We start from the raw sequence: 17,375 nt of genomic DNA on the forward strand, positions 1-17,375 counted from the left end.
ACCATTAACCCAGGACTCTCAAGTCCCCCGCTAAACCATGTCCCTATGCACCACATCTACACGTCTTTCAAATGCCTCCAGGGATAGTGACTCAACCACTTCCCTGGGCAGCCTGTTCCAATGCTTGCCTATAAATATGTTTCTATATATTTAATATTTACAATTTTATATATCCATATATCCTCAACCATGACATTGCAGATCTGATCCAAAGCTCATTAATCATGCAGCACAGTGATTGTCATCAGTGGAAAGAAATTAGAAAAGAATAGCATTGAGTGAAAGGTATCTTATTATTATTGTCACATTATAAAACACTCATTTCCTCTTTTTTCGAAGATAAATCCTCTGTTTTATTGTACTGACTAAATCTAGGTTTTCAATAATTGTTTTTATGTTTTAAGTACAGAGAAACAGAGATTTCAGAGTCACATCTTTAATCTTTCTCATAGTATTGTGGGTCCTTTCCAAGTTGTTTCAGTTGACATATTCCTTATGCTATTAATGCTATATGCTATTACAGGCTTTATTTATTAATTTATTCTAATGGGAATATGACATGCATGGTCTTCATAACAGCTCCCACCAACTAAGACAGTGCAGAATAAGTGTTGCAAATGTCAGTTCTCAGTATCTTTAATTCAGACATATAGCATATGTATGTACTGATAAAATAACAAATCCAAAATGTTCTTAGGTAGTTCTGAATGATAATTTTTAATGATCTTAAATATGCAGCAAATATCAGATATGTTTCTTTGCCTTAACTTCCTTGAATTTTTGATGGGGTGTATCTTCCCTTCTGCACTTTACACTTTCAGGCTTACAAGGATATGAGACACTGAGAACATTGGCTTCACCTGCTTTGAGCTTCTCACCTGCCTGGTGCATAACACTGACAGAGATTGTATGAGCCTATATAAGAGAAGTAAGACTCAGGCAGTGATTCTGTACCTTGCAGTCTTTGGACTGACCCATACACAAGGCAACAGTGCAGTGACTTGATGTGTAGGGACCATGGCAAACTCACAGTTAAGCCCAGGGTAGAGTGCTATTTAGGACAGATAAGCCTGTCCACCTTATAAATCTGTTTTTATAAGTTGTTTTGTTGCCATATTCTTTCTTGGTCCACCAATAAATATTAGTGTAGTACTTGAAAGTGTCAACTAATTAACTGACTCTTCTTTGTGTCTCTGTATGGCTGTTTTGTGCTGTTATTCCACCTGGCTTTTATATGGGGAAATAAATTAATGGATGACAATGGTATCCTCTAATTCATCACACATCATAACTACATCTGAATAGCATATGGGGAAAAGCATACGGAGCATAGCTTTCCTCTAATGCCCAATTATTTTGAAGGAAAAAAGTCTGCAAATATTCCTAAACCAACCAGAAAATCAAAAGATAAAGCATCTGAGAAGACAGAAAAAGAGAGGTCCAGTAAAGAAAGAGGATCATTTCTACATCTTGCATCTCCACCTGAATCTCAGGTGAGAACAAAGCCAAAAATTGGGTTTGTTTCAGGTCTGCAGATCAGTATTAATAGCTCTTTTACTGTATCCTTTGCATTTCTCTATGGCCTGCTTTGCCACCTTCTTAGCTTTACACTGAGAGAGACTGAATGACACATGTAAAAGACAGGCATCCTGTATTTAGAGATGCAATGTGCTCCTTTCGTGTTTATCTATAAAGCAGCTACTGTATTAAACCTTCTGTCTCTGCTGAAGGTTTAATAAACTCCACGAATTTGCCATATTCACATCGCATTATTCCCTCGTGGTAGTGGTTTTCATGAGTTCCCAGGGACACGCAATAGGTCTTTCTGCAGCAGTCAGTTCCTGTCTCATATGTCACAGTTGTCATTAACTTGCAGACGTACGATGGCAGAAAAACTGGTACCTACTTGCAAATTCTTCTCATCTGTGGTGGGATAATCTGAGTGTTCTGTGGCTGACAGAAAGGCTACTGCCAGCCTGTCTGCCTTAAAAGGAATAATTAACTCTATTGATTGTGAACAGATTAATGGAAGGCAAAGAAGAAACTGGCAGCTCCTCATTTAATGGTATTACTTTTGCTGGGAATTTTGCTGCCTCATGGCAGGTAGTTCAAGGGGTGGGCATCTCCATAGAGTTTTTAATAAAGAAATCTCTACTGAATTGTTTTGTTGACTAAACCTGCTGCAGAGCAAACTTCCTTATGATTCGTATCCACACCTAATTATACAGAGTTCTGGAACAGTGCTTTAACCCTTCTTTCAGAGCAGTCTGAGTGGCTGCAGTTGAGATTATTGGCCATAGAAATGCAATGAAGCTTCAGGCTGTCAGATTTCTGCCTTCAGCTCCAATGACTGGGTGCGCTAGGCATGCTGAGGTGATGGTTCTCGGGAGTTCTTTGGTCTGCCACTAAAATAGATGCGAGTTTTGAGGTGGGACTGCTTGCAGATAAGATGCCCACCTTCAGTCTCAAATAAAAGCTGAACTTCTATCTCTACTTCTAAATCTTGTTCTTAAAGATTCTGTAGATAGTATGGTTTTCAGAAGTATATACAGCATAATGTCTCATTCATTGCTCAGACAACAGAATAGTCTCATACATTTCAGGCACTAGTTGTACCCTACAGTTCTGGATAAGTATGTATAGATTGGGAAGTAACTGGAAAAAACCTGATGCCTCGTAAGACAGAGCAAGATGTATTTCTATACAAAAAGCCTAATTAAATACAATAAGACTTCTAGTAGACAAGCTTGTGGAAGAAAGGAAGGGGAAGGAGGGAAAGAAAAGAAAAAAGCTTGGCAGGGAGGTAAGACAACTGCATGAAAAATCGCTACAAAATACTCTTGTTCAGACAGACTGTTCAGAAGAACTGGGAGTGTGGAGCATGCTGTATGGGAGTTGGCAGAAGCATGTAAAAATAAAAACTCAAAGAGCTTTAGATGTTGCAAAGTAATTTCCTTTCCTTTGGCAGCCACTGTTTGTGTAGTAATGCCATGTCAATGTGTATGAATGTATAATGTGTATCAGTCGGGAAAATTATCAAGATACAGAAACATAACTTCATCCTAAATAGTGGTAGTAGATGTAGACCAGTGAATACATTGTCTTTATAATACTTCACTTTCAGCAAGCTGCTTCAAACAAACCATACTGGACTTTACGTCTAGTTAGTGAACAGAGGCAGGCAGATGTTCTGGAGGTGAAGAAAGACACCCAGCGAGCAGATGAGATCAAAGCTATGAAACAAGCATGGGAGTCTGCAGAGCCAGGAAGAGCTATCAAGGTAATACCGGAGCGCAATCTTTGCCGTAATGTTTCTTCACAAGTTCCAGGAGCTGCTGTTATGGTAGAGCAGTTGCCACAACAAAGACCTGACTTCACATGGTTGTCCTCTTCACCACAATGTGGAAGACAGGAAATCTTAACACAGCTTCAAGAATCAAAAGTGATTATGTGCATGAATTCTGGACAGCATTCCAGATCATCAACTTTACACTTCTCTAGATCACTGAGATTCTGCTTTACAAAACAAAGTTTCTCCTTAGAAAGCCCACTACCTCCACACAATTGCAGAACTGCTACTTGTGACAAGTTTAATGTTTAGCATGAACAGATTCTAGTGAGAAATAAACTGTTACAAACATGACAAAAAGATTTCTCTTGAAGAACTGGCACCTGGCCATATCATCACTCAAATTGTCCCCTGCAGCCAGGATTCCCGAATTCCTTCTGGGTTGCAGGTTACCCATGAGCCTGTACATACTGTGCTGTATGAATTCACTGTTCTGGAGAAGCAACTAATTCAGATACCAGCTGCAGCTGGGCTCTTTTGACATGACGTATGCTTAAGATGGAAAAATAATACAGGTTCTTTCTAGCAAAGCAAAAAGTTACACTGCTGATTGAGAATTGGAAGCATCGTTACCAAAAAAAAGGAAAATAAAAGAACAAAATGCAGTCTTTAAACTTGCCTGTACAGTCAGTCCCAGTCACCACCACCACCACCATTGGCCATTGAGAGAAACCCCAGCTCAGAAGCATTTTGCCTTTTTTGTAGTACCTTTCAGAAATGAACCTCAGACATGGCTCTTCCCAGTTACACTTTCAGATCTTCTCAGTTCTCTTCAGTGCATCCAAACCCCAAATTTTTTCCTGACACTACTTTATTAAATTCTGATTTAAGAAGAGATGCAGTACTCTGCAGCTTTAATTGCCTGTGCTGAGACTGAAAATGCAAGTACAGCCTCCTAAAGATGAGCTGGAAATGCATCCCCTTTGATGTGTAGAGTCTCTTTAGCATGCTGGTTCTATCACTGTTGCCTTTTTCCATCAGAAAATCAACTAAATTACAACTAAAGGTTTCCATTTTAAAAGCCCTTTAGGTCTGTGACATTTTCCTAAAACAGCTATCGTTAAGCAAGTTGCAGCAACTGCATGTAATATGCTAAAAAAAGAAGGTCTAAATTGGGGTTCTGCTATGCAGACTAAGGAACTTTCCTTTCTTCCTGGTCACCCTGCCCCAACGCCTGCCTGTTCCAGGGGTCACATGCCCTTTGACTCTGGGAATTAGGTGCCTGGCTCCAGCCTGAACTTTGGCTTTGTTCATTCTGGCAATGAGCCCTTAAGAGAAAGCCCAGTGACCCAAAGTCACCTTCTGAAAGGACAGGCAGAAGTGGTGATGCCAGGTTTTGTCATCAAAGGTAATTGCACTTGAAAGTGTTTGCACCCATAGCTCCCCTTTCTCAGAAGGAAATTTAAATCACCATGCTATAGAAGCTCCTAGGAGGAAGCAGTATTTCCCTAAGGAGGTGCAGTAGCTGTATGTATTCTGACCATACATTCAGCTATGAGGGCACCTTGCTTTTCAGGTTTTCGGTTGTTTGTTTCTATTTTCAAATCCAAAGATAATTTTATACTGCCCAGAGATAAGTGATTTTCCAGTGTTTCATTGCATGATGATCTTTAGTGTGACATCTTGGGACTGATTCAATGGGAAGGAACCCTAGCATCTTTTCTGATTCCAGCCCCAGGCAGAGTTACACACTGCACTCTGGCATTAGGTTTGTTATTGACAGCACTGTTTTCTCATCTGGGATATGTACTAAATATAGCCAGTATGCATCGAGTGGAGGGAAACCATTCAAAGTGTACTGCCTACATTTTATTTTAGTGAACGACCATCTCAAAAAGGTTTACTTAGGGGTTCTTACTCATATACTCAAGACACACTTGATAGAAATTAAAGATTAACTGTAAGTACTGATGCTAATTTAGTTCTCCTCTACACAACACATTAAAACTAAACAAATAATGGTTCCAAAATATTCCTAGAAAAATTGGATGTTTAACGTTGATATTATTTCAGAAAAAAAAAATCTATTGGAGAGCTGGCTTGAATATGACTCTGACATGAAATGTGGTCCTTTTGTGTTTATCTTTTTTTCTCCCCAGTGTCTCACTAATGGTATTCCTTTTCTTAGAGGTGCAGTTTCATAGATCAAACCAGGGAAATACACTCAGCAGTAATATAAAATAACATCGTCTCTCACATGCACTGGATTTGAAGATTTACTGTCTTATTGACTACTTATAGATTCCTACTTTTAAAAATTCTTTGGCATTTAAAGTATACAGTAGAAGTTTTCTTACCTGGATTAAAACTTTGATCTCTAGGCTTTTCAGGAACGCATGCGGTTTATTAATAAGTATGCTGACAGATACTCAGAGGAGCCTGTAGCTGGGACTGAGACTGCCACTTTAACACCTACTTCAGGAGAAAGAGGTAAGGGCATAACTTTGTCAAGCGTGTCTTTGGTTCATCATCAGCATCTTAGAAAAGACTTCTGCATTAAATACTAGTAGTAAATGGATAGAGCAGCCCTGATAAAGGTGCCCAAATGCACCAAAAGGTGTCGTGCTTGGTCTCTATCTGCTCTAGTTTTAGTTGTTGCATTGCTCTGTTTTCAGACACAGATACAGCCTCGTGGCTCTTGGAGGCTGCCAAGTTACCCTTAAGCAAACTGCAGGCAGTCCTTCTGTAGTAGAATTCTAACCCTGAATTAACCTGAAATTTTTGGAAGTTCAGTGGAAAATAGTCCCTCTACTCCAAGTTAGTTACCAGAGGTCATTAGTGTTGAAATTTTTAAAAATTGTTTAGTAGCTGAAATAACATGTAAGTAAGACAATAATACTTCTAATACACATTTTCTTTATGTTAATGTTCATGGAAACTGTTCGTGGACAGTGCTCTGGAAGTAAGCTGTCAAAAACTGCATACTGAGTAGCTTCAGCTTCCTGGCAGCTTCCATAAGTATTGTCTAATTTTATTTAGGGTTACAACTTCTATGTATTCTTCATTTGTATTCCCTGGCAATTACTGGACTCCTGAAAATTTGAACTGAGTGCAAGGATGTAAGGCTGTTTGTTGGGTTTTTTTCTTCTGCAAATACTGCTGAGACCAGGCCTTCACAGAAAGGGAAGTAAAATACCCATCTGATTGTGACAATATCTGGTCATGGCTCATCTGCATGGAAGTAGAATCTGTGATCAGTACATAACTTGTTAAGATTAGTATTTTTCCAGTCAGGTGAGTAATCCTCCCAGGAATGTTTCAGAACTTAAAGCAGAAGTAGTCCTCACCTTATGCTTTAGACAAAGACGTCATTAGTTATTTCTTGCATTCCAAAGGAACTTGAAAAATTATTATTTTCTCTAAGTTACTGGCTTGAGATTTCAAAAGTAATGGTTGTCTGCCAAGAGCTTTGTTCTAAACTAAGCATTTGGAGTCTAATACAAAGTCTCATGAAGTACAGGGGTGACACGCCAATGACTTTAAGTTGTTATGGTTCAGTTCCATAGAGTGCAGCAATAGGCAATAATGTGCTTGACCATTTCTGTAACGTTCAGTATCTTAATGAGAATTTTTATGTTCTGGAGAAAACTTTCCTGATGGGCAGTGTCTAAGGCACTTTCAAAATCCATGACACCCTTCTAGACCAACAGAGAAGGCTGGTATATTTGTCTATGTATAGACAGTAAATATAGAGACAGTACATTTTTTTAATGCTCAGAAAACTCCTATTTCCAGTGAGAAAATTCAAGTAACATTTTTTAAATGTTTTAATTGATTGGTACTATAAGTAGAGTAATAAGAGAGGATTTATGGAAACAAACTACCCCAGTCAATGTTAAATCTCATAAAATTTTACAGGGATTTTTAGCCCATCCAGGTGAACCAAAAGAAGGAAGCATTGGAATAATCCCAAGGCAGCTCAGCATAGTGGCGTGCTTAATATCAGATACATCATTATATTGAATGGTACATTAAAGCATAATATGGTTACTATACATGTGATTAAAAAAATTCAAGACTTCTGAATGAGAATTTTAAGTTGTCATGGGACCTTTCTTCTACAGACCAGTACTTCCCAAAGTAAATCTTTGCCCAAAAGTGCACATCATTAATTTTTTTTTTAACTACAGCCAGGACTGAACAATCATATTTTGGTAGATTTATTTTTAATAAGAGAATGTGATTCCTTGCTGCTTAGAGGTTATTCTTATATTCTTTAGGCAATTTAAATTGAATGTTCTTGCTTAGATTTACAAACCTTCTTGAGTATTGTGGATTTAGCTAAAATACATATATTAATTTCAGTCTAGCATGCGTGGGTTTTTGCAGCATTTTTGATTCTATCATGAGTGTTGGAAATAAAAAGGCAGAAATATTATATCCTTTCCAACCCATACTCTCACTTAATAATGTACTCTGCTAAGCCAAAAGAAGAAAAAACTATGCAAGAATTTAGATGGAGCCTCCTAGCAAAACTGCATAACTGGTTTAATCTGTTCTGTTGTAGATTCTTTTACCGCAGGAAAGAAAGCATCACAAGAAGCTACTGACTCAAGCTTACAAAAGCAGCAAAAAAAATGGGAGCCTATAGACCTTAGTCCTTATATGAGGTAAACAGCAGGAAAACTTAAGTCCCAGTGAAACACCAAAATGAACAACTAGCTAAGGATTTTCATATATAGAAATCAGTAAATGCAATATAATTTTTATGCATTTGTATCCTATCTGTAATTGGATGCAGTATAGTAGGTGTGAATTTAGGCTTTATCCTTCACATGCCACTGAAGTAAGCTACTATTCTGTCACATGCTTGTTAGAAGTTGCCATGAAAATCCTCAGCCATGTTTTACCTGTCCTTTATGTTGTGTACACAAAATCACTAAGTAGTGAACACAAAAGTGTAGAGGTAGATCAAGATACAGTTTTCAGCTTTGATTTTCCTGGTATGGATGTTTTTTTAAAATCTGTGTTTTCCTACATTCAGTTGTAATTTACGTCCTTTCCTAATCATAACACATCAAAGATGCCGAGTCACTGCACTGCAAGTAATGAGTATGTGATGTAAAAACTTGAAGAAAGTGCATGTGCAGGCAAAGATGACCATTTCAGTGGTCATCTTGAAAGAAGCACATATCAAGTTTGTCAGGATGTGATGCTAGATTCAAATAATATATTTAACAAATGCAGTTCAGTTCATAATAATAGTTATTAGCTGAAATAATTATATTATTTCTTTATTCAAAAGAACTATATTCTTTATTACATGTGCTAATATGAACTTACCTAGCTAATATACATGCATCTGCATGTTGCTGTGCTGCAGCTAGAACCCAGTTCGTGCTTAAATCCATTTGTATTCAATGTGGCATTTATACAGCAAATTGATTTTCAGTAAGACCTTAGAACATGCTGAAAAAAATCCTCAAATTTAATTTTAAATTGAAAAGGAAACTGGTGTTATATTGAAGTGAATAACATAAAAACAATAGAAAATATGGAAAAATATCTTCCACAGGCATTTCATTTGCCTCCAACTCATTGACTTGTACACTAGTCATTTAAGTCAAATTATAAAAATATATTATACACTTAGTTTCCATTATGCCAACAGGAAAAAAAAAAAAACAAACCAACAAAAAACTCAACATTTGTCCCAGTGCTGAATTAAAATATCAAAAACTTCTGGAAATACTTCTTGCAAATTGAAAATTAGTGTCACATCTATGAGTTTTTCATATGTTCAAAGATAGGCATGATTTTACAAATATTTTTTTAAATAGACATTCAAGTATGAGAAGACCTGGCCTTAGGAATGTACTTACTTATTGGTGTTATATATAAGCAGAGGAAAAGTGACTCCGTAACCTTATCTAACCATGCAATGGTGACATTGAAGTATATATGCCAAATGTATGACTATAAGTGTTACGTAAAATATACATCCCCAAAATTATATTTGAAATGAGAAAAATATCTTTGTATTTCCTTCAGAAAAACCATGCCTGAGTCTGTGCTAAGAAATGAGTCTATCATTCAACAGCAAGAGATACGTAAAGCAGAAAAAATCAATCATTTTAGGGAACTTCGAGAGTTGGCTTTCAAACAAAGAGAAAAAGAACAAAATGCCAGAGCTTTATTGAAGCAAAATATACTTGAAATGTATGAGAATCTGCAGGTAAGTTTTCAAGATTACTTTCCGGTAACTATTACTGTGATATGCACTACTAGTATGAATATCTTGATCAACCATTCTCAAGGCTTTTGTATTCAGTACCAATAATTAGAAACAGTGGAAAAGCTTGAAATTTCTTTTGGGCAAAGGTTAAAACTAAAGGTTCTAGGAAAAGAAAATAGTACTGTAGAACATCCTTAATATGATGGTCTTAGTCTTTTCTTGACCTAGCTCTTTGCAAAAAACTATTTTAAGAATATTACCATAAAGGATAGTTATAAGTGAGAATAAATTAAGCATTTGACATATATGACCAGATGCATATTAGATAAAGCATCTCTGGTTTGGATTTTTTTTTTTGGTTATAAATTGTACAGGTACATGGCTTTTTGGAAAGTAATAAAGAACAAGATAGTTTACATAGGAGGGCAAGTTGCTCCTAATGTGCCTTACTGCAAAGGTAGGGAAGGCAGTTTTCCTGGAATATACATGACACCAGCAAACAAAAAATTGGTATTATTAATCCATTAAAAAATCATGACTATAAATCATAGATTTGGTAGCATTAGTGTAGGATCTATTGTTAGGATTAACTCAGCATTGCACATAAAATTGGTATAAATATCTTCACAAAATTGGCTTAACCCTTGAGTGTCAACAGGAACAACAAAATGCTTTGTTACACAGCAGTGATAAAATAGCCCCAAGCAATCAGCTGGCGACTATTCAGAGCTCTTAAAACTGGTTAAGAGACAGTATACATAATTTTACATCAAACCAACCTATTTACAGAAATCACTTGAAAACATCTTCTTAAGTTTCCAGACAACCAATTTATATTACTTAACTACAACTCTACAGGATGCTGTAGCTCTCTACCAGTGACTGATTGATCCTAACAAGAATGCATGTCCAGGTTTTCGGATGTTGCTAGGATTTTGGATGCCTAACATACCATACATTAGAAGGGCAAATTTTTATTAAGATCCTCAGGTCTTTCTAGAAAGAATGTCCATTAAAGTGTTTCACAGTGTGAATATAAAATGAGAGGTACTTGTGAATATGCATACTGTGCTGGTTAGCACTTTTAGTTTTTTCATCTGCTGACCACAGGGGACTGTATAAAGGTATCCCCATTTTCCAGGATGGAAATGTAAAAGAAAAAGTTTTCAGAAGTGTCCAAGTCCAGTTTGCCCTAAGTCTTGTTGAAGGTCTTGTGTGATTTAGGCTCCTTTAGTCTCTTAAAAGATTAAAGCTCCTAAGCCATTTTGAATTTCTGAAAACTAGATTTCAAGAGACCTGTTTAAGACAAAAAAGCAAGCCAGGAACTGAAGAGGGACTAGACCCAGATGGGTAACTAGCCTGTTGCCTATCCTCCTTTCACCCAATTAGCTTATTATGCCAGCAATTTAAAAAGGATTTTCGTTAACTTACTTTCCTTCTTTATGGTGAAGAGACTGACATATAGCTGTGTCACTGTGACAAATAAATAAAAATACCTGTAAAAAGAAAAGGAGAGATGTCCTCCCTGTACTTACAGAGTGACAAAGTAAAACATAACAGGAAGGGTGCAGTTGCTTGTGATGAAATCAAGGTTCATGTGTTGGGGGGTTTGGTTTTGGCTAGGCATCCTTAGATGAAACACGAGGCAGAATTCACAGCATTCGGGAAGCATACAGAAGTAAGCTGCTAGAGGCTGAGCGCAGAAAACAAGAAGAGTTGGAAGCTCATGAACCAGTCCTGCAAGCAAAGCAAGAGAAGAAAAGCCTAGATGCACACGAAAAAAGACCCAGAAAAGGTTTAGGGAAAAAAAAGTAATTGCTAGCACTTACTGAGTTGTACTTAACAGTTTGGGAAAGAAAGTTTATATGCAAAGATGGCAAAGAACGTTTGTTATTTTCCAGTATTTTGTGTCAGCTATCTCACATTTTATCTCTTTGCCTGATGCTAGTGAAAAAACTGATCTAGTATTCTTCTTTATTTAAAAAGTGTTTGGTATTTTGATTCTCACTCTATAAAGGTACTCACTACTATTAAAGTTTGTATGTTTTACTGGAATAAAATTTTGCAATAAAAATTCATATTCCGTTCAGATTCTTCTCCCAAACTGACAGTGTCTTTTGCCCTTTTTTTCGAATCAAAACAGATCTAGTCAAGAGTGAATCGGAGTTGAAACAGTGAATGTTATCTACCAGTTCTGAAGTCATTTAACTTGGCAGAAACATGAGCTCCTTAAGTGGATGATGATTTATGGAGCTTATAATAATTAGATAGTGGTATACAACACTTTTCATATGCAGGCATTGGAAGGCTTCCCAAAGACTGGTTCAGCAGGCACTCACAAGCTTTCTGTGTACTGTAATATTTTTCCCTTTCATCATTCTCTTGCTTTTGAAACTTAAAGTAACTCTCTGTAGTGGCGAACTCATGGTCTACCCTTCCAAGGCTTGTTGACTACTCCTTAAAACCCAATTATTGCTATTTTTCCTTAAGCTATGTTTTGCCCATGGTGGCTCTGCTCAAAGTGATTACGATAGATCCTTGGTTCCTAGACCTTCAGCTGGAATTTAAAAATGTTTCTTAAAGGCAGAACCAGTGTGGGAATGAAGTGACAATCACAGGCTTTCTAGATGAAGGGTGAAACATTTCCTCTAAGCTCTTGCTTCCATTAGCGTAGAATTCCTATATTTTTTTGTATTGTCATCAAACACAAAAAACTATGTGCATTCATACTCATTAGCTAGCACTCTGTACTTGGAGACAATGGTCAAAGTGTTTACAATGGTGAAAAACTCTCTCTAGACCAGACAGAGCTGTTTTAAATGGCTTAGAAGAGTTTTCTGTGTATCTAGTCACAAGCAGAACCTTGGGAAGTTTGACTTTGTACATATTGTATACATACAACATGTCCAGGGTGTCCAAAAGCATTTCATTTTCTAGGCAACATAAGAAACTATGAGACTTACCTATTTAATGCAAATCACAAGAAATTTTATCCTTTGCATTCTGGCTGCTGGTACCGGCTAGCCTTTGCATTTGAAACTAGCCTTTCCTCTGCATGTCCATGATGTACCAGATGTTCAGCTTCTGCTGGTTTTGCTCACTTCTGTTTTATCAGTACCTCTCTGCCTGGCGTGAACTTGACTCACTCCTCTATCCATTCTGTGATGTCTGTTCTTTGTAAATCGTCACACCTACACACCTGCTGTGATGTGTCTGCCTCCATTCGGCCTCCTTGCTCCCATACAATGAAACCGAAAATAACTGGCTTGAGTTGTCACACTTGAAAAGGAGGAATTGAAACCAGAGTCCTAAAACTGCACTGGTGTTTTTTATTTTGAGGACCAGGAGCTAAGTTCTGCTTTGACCCATACAGGTTGCAAATAAAGAGTCTGTCAGTCTTGTGCTAAAATTGCTCTGACATTGTCCTCTCTATTTTGGAATATGGGCTATACTGCTTCATAATATTCCATCTTGTTTCCATGGCAATAGCACGTGTTGGTTGTCTTCTTATGTGAATCTCTAATGAGCTTCTGTAGAGGAAGATCAAGCTGAAGTTCTGTTCTTGATGTCACTGTAAGCGCTATAATGACATTCTGTTGTAAAAATCAATCCAGTTCCATAAGCCAGCATAATCGAAATCTAAATGTCAAAAATTCAGCTAATAACCTGCATAATCATAACCCATCCCCACCTGGAATCAGTATAAACTGACTTAAACTCGAACACAGTGTACTCAGATCTACATTATCAAACCTAGTTCTGATGTTATACACAATTCTAAGCTTCATAATTTCCTCATTTTAAAGAGTAATGTGGCTTTGTCAAAATCTGCTGTGTGGTTTGTGAATGCCTCTGTTGGCTCATTTAGCATTTCAACAATGCAGATATGATGAGGGAGTGTATTACTGTCACACTGTTTAATTGCATGTACTTTGGAGTATGTAATATTTTAAGAAAAGCCAGTAGCAGTTTTATTAAATTCCTGTGCATATTCCAGAAGAACAAAATATCCACTTACCTCGCAATGGAGCCTGGGGGAGAAAGGGCCTTGTCTGGATTGTGCCAAAGAATTCACGTACATTGGACCCAGAAACAAGATGACCGATGAAATTTTATATGCATCAGTTCTGCATCAACACAACGGCTTTTTACATGGCACACTGTATTACAGGCTAAGTTAGTGGGGAAAGATGTACAAAAACTGAAACAAAATTAAAAAATGTTAAACAAACTAAACCCCCCTCCCAGTATTTCAAAACTGCCATTTGCAGTAATTCAAGGAGCCAACATGTTTAACACTTTACTGCAACAAACAAACAAACAAACAAACTATATGTTGTGTTTTAATTGATAGGAGTGTTGCTTCCAGTTTGTAGACCACATTGCCCAGTAGTCTTAAGTGTGTGTTCACATGGATAAAGCACTTTTATTCTTCTGCTCTTTAGAAGTAAGACAGCTTTTAAGCACCACAATTTTATTACATTTAACCAGACTTTATATCAAAGGAATTTACTGCCTGTATTCAGTGCAACAAGTCCCTCAAATTCTGTTTTTACAGATCGTACATTTCAGGAATATGTCATGCTGCATCAAGCACTCCAATTTTCTTAAGATTTTCCATAACAAAACTCTGGAATTTGCATAGTCATTGTTCCTGCTCATACTCAGCTTGGCCATTCAGGGCAAATTCAGCAGGAGTGTAAGGACAAGTTTTAAATTGTGTGCTTTCTTATTCAGTAAAGGACTGAAACATGGGTTTCAGAACAGAACAGATAGGGAAAACTTATCTGAATCAAGATGTGATGCTCAGTCTTTGAAGGTGACGGTTGTTTTGGAGGCACAACAGAGGACTGGCTGCATCAAAACCTACTTTACCAGGTATCTGGTGGCTTCAAGTTACAGAAGAGAGGATTTGGAGTTGGGGGAGTGGGAGCAGGCCTTGAACAGTTGCCTTCTAACATTTCTTACAGAAAATCATCCCTAAGAAAGTTTGCACAGTTTGTTACTTACACAGCCTCTAATTTTTGTTCATGGAAGGACTCTGTGTAAGAAGAACAGCACAGATAACTATGTTGATCTCTAAATGTTGCAGTTTAGTGGTCTTGTGACTTGGAGAGTTGCGTACTTCTCCCCTGAGATTCCAGGTCTTACTCCTAAAGAACAGCATAGCAATAGCCATTTCTGTACATATATGAAAAGGGTGGGGTACTCCAACAGTGCAGAAGTCCTGATCTGTCTCTGGCAGAAGACTCTGCACTTCTTACAGAGCTGGTCTCCCAATATTCTGGTAAGATTTTCTTTTCGTGTTCCTGTGATTCCCCCACACCTTAAGTGTCTCCAACTCATGAAAAATACAAAGCCAATTCCAATCTCTGCATTTAAAATGCTGTTAAACAGTCTCTTAGTATCCAGTCATCGCTGAGAACATGCACAAGGAGAAGCGGTTTCAGGAGCCAGCACAGTGGCATGTGAGAAACAAGCCTGGCTCTCCTCCTGTGGGCCCGCTCTGCAGTGTTAGAGACCTGGTGAGCTCAGAGTTTAGGGCAACGCTGGAAATATTTAACAAGTATACTTTATGATTGTCTGGAATTTTGTAACGATTTAGAGCGGGGGGCGTCTTTCAGAGCATCTTGAAGGTTGAGCTGCATTTTTGTAGTGGTAAAACAGAATTTGTTTACTGATTCCTGATACTTCTCTTTCGTATGAAGTATAGCCAGTTACACAAAGGAAAATGTCACTGTTCAACAGTTTTGAAAAGTTTTGATGGAAACTGCAAGTGTCACAGGAGAATGAAAACTTTTCAACATGTTAAGACTGCATTGTGAATAATCCCTAAAGAATTTCTGAGTTTACTTGCTTTACTTCTACATTTTAGGGAAAATGGTAGTATTCACAAAGTGATGCAGGTACCTGAGAAAGAAATTAAGTCTTTAACTTGATAGCCCAGTCTAATGGGGATTAACTCTGTAAAGACTTAATCACTTCTAATAATTCTTTGTACATGTGTTCTGCTAAGCTTTAGTGGTTGATCCTTTCCTTTTGACCAGCTATTATGAACTAGAAAGGATCTTTTTCATTAAAATGTGTATCTAAAGTTACTTTTTAACGCAAGTAGCTTCATTAATCTTCAAATTACTTGTCCCATCTGCTTTGCTTTAATTTGGCTGGCATTTACACAATGAATTACAGACCAAAAACCAGACCAAGCCCGCTCCAGGATGCCTTGCTGCTGAGACAAGCAATGTGCTGTGAAATCAGGCTCAGTTCTGAGCTGCCAGTCTGCTCACCCCGGCAATGTGCAATTTACGAGCTATGTAAGGTCTCATTTTAATTCAAAGAAGAGACACAGCGTTTATGCACATGCACAGCATTTCCCCTCCAAGAGGCAAGAAAAGTGTCTACATATTTTGTCTGGCAGAAAACATAAGAGAACAGCTTTGCATAATCACACAGCAGTTTGCAGAATGAAAGAAATCTCACTTTCAGAGTACTTTCTTCCTTTCATTCATTTCTTGAATCAGCCCTAATAGATTCACTGTCCAGGTAGTGTTTCAGTGATTTAAATATTCTTGTTATTTGCAGAAAAGCAAGATGTTGTTGTCCTCCATCTCAAAGGAGGACAAAGACAAGAAAAAATTAGAAAGGCAGGGAAGGAGAGGAAACAGTCTGCATCACATGAAGTGAGACAATAGTACAAAAGAAATTTGCATTGAAGATGTTCTAGCCAAAATAAGAGAAAAGAGATGGAGGTGGGGGCTGGTCAGGTAGGATGCAGAACCTTTGATTTCTGTGCCAATAAGAATGTGGTTAGGGACAGTGGTTCAGGGACTGGCAGGCTAATCTGAGTGAGATAATGTACAGACCCAAGTGTAGCCAGGACATGTCACTTCAGGTCAGGTCTGGATGCACACTCCTCTCTGAAATCTATGCCTGAAAATTCTACAGGTGGGAAAAAATAGAAGGCATCAGCTACAGACAGGTTACATAGGCAATTCAAAGCACTCAGCATGGCTAGGAGTAACCTGAACTACTTCAGATATACAGAAAGCAGAAAGTACCTAAAAGGACACAAAGGGACAGTGAAAAATCCAGCCTTCACCTTCTCTATTCTGCCCATGCCAGAGACCACAATGCAACGCCACCCCTTCAGCTTTAAGGCCACAATTTTTCACTTTTTTTCTCCCCCCACCCCCCAGCTACAGAGAAACCTTAAGTTGCCTCTGGAAACAATTGTTGGCAGAGGCTAGAATCCTAGATCTAGAAATGCAGGAAAGATTAAAGCTGCTCCACTCCCAGTCATCTCCATAGACAAGAGGGTGAAAGCTTGTATGTCACAGGGTTTTACATATCCCATAAAAATATGACTCTTTGGAACTGGAGAAAGATAAGAGACCAGAAATCAGTCACAAGTGCCTAAAGCAAGGTTTGTACTCTTCTTTCGTATACCACCAAACTGTTGTAAGAGGGGATACGAGGTTCAGCTACTGAAGGAAAGAGAAGCTGCTTCCTCTGACCCTGTCCTTACTCCTGGTAGAGTAAGTTTCACAGCATTTCCCTGTCAGTATCAAAAGCATTAGGAAAAGCAAGGAAATGCTTTTCTGTTGTTCCAGTGCAAAGGGTGGGTTTCCCAAAAGCACATTCCTCAGACTTGCTTAAGTGGCTTTCACCTACACTATTCCATGTTAACAGTTCCACAGATTTCAGTGGCATCTTAGCTTTGTTGAGTGTTTTCTTTTTTCCCCCCATATATATTACTGGCTTCACTGGCAGCTGTGATGTTGCAGATGGAAACTGTTTTGATAATTGATGTTCTGAAATACCATTTATGCATAGCCTGAGATATTCCAGTGC

General features: G+C 37.9%; 1 protein-coding gene across 1 annotated transcript in view; it reads left to right on the forward strand.

Annotated features, from left to right (window-relative positions):
• ADGB (androglobin) overlaps window positions 1-16,444 on the forward strand; it is a 112,693-nt gene extending 96,249 nt beyond the window's left edge. The window contains exons 29-34 of the mRNA XM_080388226.1: window positions 1,363-1,493; window positions 3,125-3,280; window positions 5,671-5,779; window positions 7,857-7,959; window positions 9,341-9,524; window positions 11,148-16,444. Coding sequence (XP_080244352.1) covers window positions 1,363-1,493; window positions 3,125-3,280; window positions 5,671-5,779; window positions 7,857-7,959; window positions 9,341-9,524; window positions 11,148-11,339 — 875 coding nt within the window. The 3' untranslated portion in view covers window positions 11,340-16,444. The remainder of the gene's footprint in view (window positions 1-1,362; window positions 1,494-3,124; window positions 3,281-5,670; window positions 5,780-7,856; window positions 7,960-9,340; window positions 9,525-11,147) is intronic.
• The last annotated feature ends 931 nt before the right edge of the window (window positions 16,445-17,375 follow it).

Source organism: Falco punctatus, assembly GCF_963210335.1.
Source record: "Falco punctatus genome assembly, chromosome: 5".
Classification (NCBI taxonomy): Eukaryota; Metazoa; Chordata; class Aves; order Falconiformes; family Falconidae; genus Falco; species Falco punctatus.